Source organism: Rutidosis leptorrhynchoides, chromosome 4 (assembly GCF_046630445.1).
Source record: "Rutidosis leptorrhynchoides isolate AG116_Rl617_1_P2 chromosome 4, CSIRO_AGI_Rlap_v1, whole genome shotgun sequence".
NCBI lineage: Eukaryota > Viridiplantae > Streptophyta > Magnoliopsida > Asterales > Asteraceae > Rutidosis > Rutidosis leptorrhynchoides.
Window position 1 is genome coordinate 200,245,993 of NC_092336.1, and position 5,325 is coordinate 200,251,317.

Sequence of the window (5,325 nt, forward strand, 5' to 3'; positions counted from 1 at the left end):
TGAAAAGTATATCATCGGTCTTCCTCCTCAGATTCAGGGGAATGTTATAGCTGCTGGTAAAGAAACCATTGAGGCTACGATGTTGATGACTCAAAATCTGGTTATGGCTGCTAGAAGAAATGCCAAAGAAAAACAAAACGAAGTGAAGACTACTGATAACGAAAGAAAGTTTGAGCCTACTCAAGGTTCAGGTCAGAATTCAAACAAGAAAGTAGGCGATACTACAACAGGTGGTTATGCTGGTAAACTTCCCTACTGCTCCAAATGTGAAAAACATCACAATGGAAAGTGTAATATTCAATGTGGAAACTGTAAGAAGATGGGTCACCTGAGTAAAAATTGTAGACTTCCTGCTGTTACAACATATACTCCTGCAACTAAAGACAAGCCCTTTGTTCCTACTTGCTATTCTTGTGGTGAAATAGGACATACAAAACCCAATTGTCCTAAGAAGGAGGATATCACTAAGAATGCAGATGCTGGCAAGGCTAAGGGCCGAGCATTCATCATGACTACTGAAGAAGCTAGGGACGACGAGGACGTCATTACTGGTACGTTTCTTGTCAACAACTGATATGCTTCTATTTTATTCGATACTGGTGCTGATAGAAGTTATGTGTCTACTGAATTTTGTGCCTTATTTGACGAGGAACCCCAAACCTTAGACACTAAGTGTCTTGTAGAAATGGCCAACGGTAAATTTGTAAAAGTTGACCGGATCTACAAGAAATGTAATCTGACTCTAGCCAATAAAACCTTCAAGGTTGACTTATTGCCTGTTGAACTAGGAAGCTTTGATGTAGTCTTAGGAATGGATTGGTTATCCCCGATGAAAGTGGGTATCCAGTGTTTTGATAAGACAATTAATATTCCTCTCGAAACTGGTGAAATTCTTATTATCCAAGGAGATAAGAGTGGTTCCAAACTTAATCTTATCTCATGCATCAAAACCCGAAAGTACCTTATGAAAGGATGTCAAGCCATTTTGGCTCACATAAAGGAAGTCAAGCCAGATGAACGGCGTATTGAAGACGTTCCTGTTATTAAAGACTTTTCTGAAGTTTTTCCTGATGAACTCCCTGGTCTTCCACCACAAAGATAAGTTAAGTTTCAAATCAATTTGATCCCCGGTGCTGCACCTATTGCAAAGGCACCATACCGGCTAGCTCCATCAGAAATGAAAGAGCTATCTATGCAACTACAATAGCTTCTGGAGAAAGGATTCATTCGTCCTAGCTCATCACCGTGGGGAGCACTTATATTGTTCATCAAAAAGAAAGATCGTTCAATGAGGATGTGTATCGACTACCGCGAACTAAACAAGTTGACCGTCAAGAATCGTTATCCTCTTCCTAGAATCAATGACTTGTTTGATCAGTTACAAGGATCAAGCATCTATTCCAAGATCGACCTGAGATCTGGATATCATCAACTTAAAGTTAAGGAATCTGATGTTTCCAAGACTGCCTTCCGGACTCGTTATGGACATTACAAATTTTTGGTAATGCCTTTTGGGTTAACTAACGCTCATGCTGTGTTCATGGATCTCATGAATCGTGTATGCAAGCCTTATCTCGATAAGTTTGTGATTGTTTTCATCGACGATATTCTCATCTACTCTAAGAGTGAGAAAGAACACGAACAACACCTCCGACAAATTTTGGAGTTATTAAAGAAGGAACAGTTGTATGCTAAGTTCTCCAAGTGTGAGTTTTGGTTGAAGACTGTTCAGTTTTTAGGGCATGTAGTTGACAGTAATGGAATACATGTCGACCCCGTGAAGATCTGGGCTATTCAGAACTGGAAAACACCTAAGAACGCGAAACACATTCGTCAGTTCCTAGGACTTGCCGGTTACTATCGGAGATTTATCAAAGATTTCTCCATTCTTGCCAAACCACTCACCAAGTTGACTCATAAGGATAAGAAGTTTGAGTGGTCTATTGAACAGGAATATGCGTTTCAGACCCTGAAAGAAAAGTTGACTACCGCTCCAATCTTATCACTACCCGACGGAACTGAAGACTTCGTAGTCTATTGTGATGCTTCAAACCAAGGTTTTAGGTGTGTGTTAATGCAACGCCAGAAAGTCATTGCATATGCATCCAGACAATTAAAGAAGCATGAGAAGAACTATACTACCCACGACTTGGAACTAGGAGCTGTAGTATTCGCATTAAAGATATGGCGACACTATCTTTATGGAATAAAATTCACCATATTCACATGTGATGATCGCTCCAAATCCATATGGATGAATACGTCATTCATCGATTTCATTGCGAGGTATTTGACCTCTATATGATACATTTTATAAACATTGCATTCTTTTGAAAAGGTATACCATAATGAATATTTAAATCCAAGGTTTTCGACATCTGATGATTTCTACATATAGACAATAACCGTAAATAATAGTTTACAATAATACTTCCGTTGACAATGCAGTCAAAATAGATACATGATGATGGTTTTGTGAATGCAACAATTTCTTGAATAAAGCATGTATGACTCCATGCACACAGCTTGTCTAACATATAAGCAAACAGCAGAAGACTTCTAGGGAACCTGAGAATAAACATGCTAACAAGTGTCAACACAAAGGTTGGTGAGTTCATAGTTTTAATGTATCGCATAATCTGTATATAAAGGTGGATCACAAGATTTCAGTTGTTTCATCCAGAAACGTTTATCAAAATATTCTACAAGATTGAGCACCCTGGTAACTAAACTTTAACGTATATATATTAAGTACCCCTGTTTTAACATACATGCAACCAACATGTACAATACACGCCAACCAACGTGTACTAAGCTCAAATAGCATACGTCTGTGTTATAGTTCAGGCTAGGGTTTCTATACCTGGAACAGACGGGGATGTCAAGCCCTATGGATCCATATATAACTACTCGCGCCCACCAGTTCTTATAACCGGCAGTTACTAGTTACCAAAGCTAAGGGATTTTCGGTTCAAACTCAGTGTAGAATTTAGTATGTACTTGTATCCATTGCGTTTAAAATAAAGTGCATGTATTCTCAGCCCAAAAATATAGATTGCAAAGGCAATTAAAAAGGGATCTATGAAACTCACCTTAGCAGCACATAAAGTCGTTTACCAAAATGTGACAGAAACTTAGAATACCAAATAACCGTAGATATCAACCTAGAGAACATATGTTGGTCAATAATTGTCTATCAAGCTAGGTCAGGTCATAGTGTATCACAATCCTAATGCTCGAGATCGACATACAAAAGTTATCAAAAGTCATTTCAAAAAGTCAATCTGACTCAATACAATAGTTGAATGATCATGGCAATCGAAACATTTTAACATTTCACATAGTTTCTCAATTCTTGTAAAATTAAACTATAGTTTTTATAAGGCTTTAAAGTATGATAAAATAGTCAATTTTGATAATTTATCAACAAAACAAAACGTGCCTTATATAGAAATTCATTTACTCGATTAGTAATATATAAAAATCTCATTTATCAATCTTATAAACAAGTTGTTTAAATCTTAATTGCAGATTCAAAAGAAATTTCAATTAACGTCAAACATAATTAAGTTGACCATATCTTTTAATCCGTTCATCGAAATCACGCGATTTCTAAATGAAAAGTTATTGATTTTTCGCCAGCTTTCCAAAAACATGCATATCATATACCTTTTATCAGTTGTATATGTATTAAATTCGTGATTCATTAATGACTAATTTTAACATACAAACATGCATAAACATATATACTCGAGCACTAGTCAGGGATGCACTATTAATATATAAAAGATAAGATATGAATGCTCACGTATCAATATTGTGATTCAATATTGCAGGAAAGTACGTAGACGTAACGGAGATGATAAACACTAGTTTGACATGTAAATAATACCCACGAACATTACTCATAACCTCCATAGCTATAACCCATAGTTTCCTTAGCTCTATCCCGCTCGAAAACCAATTTTTGAAGGTGACACACTCAAGACTTTGTCGTAGTATCTTATGTATATTACTACTAATAATAATACTCCGGACTATAAGATTAATAATAATATTAATCTTAATAATAATAATAATAATAATAATAATAATAATAATAATAATAATAATAATAATAATAATAATAATAATAATAATAATAATAATAATAATACAGAGGGAGGAGATAGATGAATGTGTAAACAATTCGACCAAAACTCGAGCTATTTATAGAACCTGACCTGAAACACCATCCCATGCGATCGCATGGGGTTTAGCCTACTTGGCCATGCGATCGCATGGCTATGGGATCCAGCTCACAAACCTTTGTTTGCTAGTTCGTCGACATATTATTTATATATATATATATATATATATATATATAATATTTAATTTATATAATTATTTATATATTATATTAAATTCTCGTGTATAGTTTGTAGTGACCCGAACTTTTCCATGTTTATATATATTAAATGAAATTGTTATTTACATGATTAAGTGTTTCCAACATGTTAAGCAATCAAACTTGTTAAGACTTGATTAATTTAAATAGGTTTCATATAGACAATTGACCACCCAAGTTGACCGGTGATTCACGAACGTTAAAACTTGTAAAAACTACATGATGAAATATATATGTTTATATATATAGTTAACATGATATTATGATAAGTAAGTATCTCATTAGGTATTTTAACAATGAGTTATATACATAAAATTGAGTTTATTGAATTAAGAAACTCGAAATGATATATATAACGATTATCGTTATAACAACGTCTTACTAAATACATATGAATCATATTAAGATATTGATACAATATGTTTAATCATGATAAATTATAAGTAAACATGTCATTAAGTGTATTAACAATGAACTACATATGTAAAAACAAGACTACTAACTTAATGATTTCGAAACGAGACATATATGAAACGATTATCATTGTAACAACATTTAACTGTATATATATCATACTAAGATATATAAATATATCATAATATCATGATAATGTAATAATTTAACATCTCTTTAGATATAATAAACAATGGGTTAACAACATTTAACAAGATCGTTAACATAAAGGTTTCAAAACAACATTTACATGTAACGACTAACGATGACTTAACGACTCAGTTAAAATATATATACATGTAGTGTTTTAATATGTATTCATACACTTTTGAAAGACTTCAAGACACTTATCAAAATACTTCTACTTAATAAAAATGCTTACAATTACATCCTCGTTCAGTTTCATCAACAATTCTACTCGTATGCACCCGTATTCGTACTCGTACAATACATAGCTTTTAGATGTATGTACTATTGGTATAACA

The 5,325-nt window shown here is 33.8% G+C and overlaps 1 protein-coding gene across 1 annotated transcript; it reads left to right on the forward strand.

Moving 5' to 3' along the window:
* Positions 1 to 685: 685 nt before the first annotated feature.
* LOC139841339 (uncharacterized) lies at positions 686 to 1,102 on the forward strand. Its single transcript, XM_071831562.1, has one exon. It carries the CDS (start codon positions 686 to 688, stop codon positions 1,100 to 1,102), a length of 417 nt encoding a protein of 138 aa, XP_071687663.1.
* The last annotated feature ends 4,223 nt before the right edge of the window (positions 1,103 to 5,325 follow it).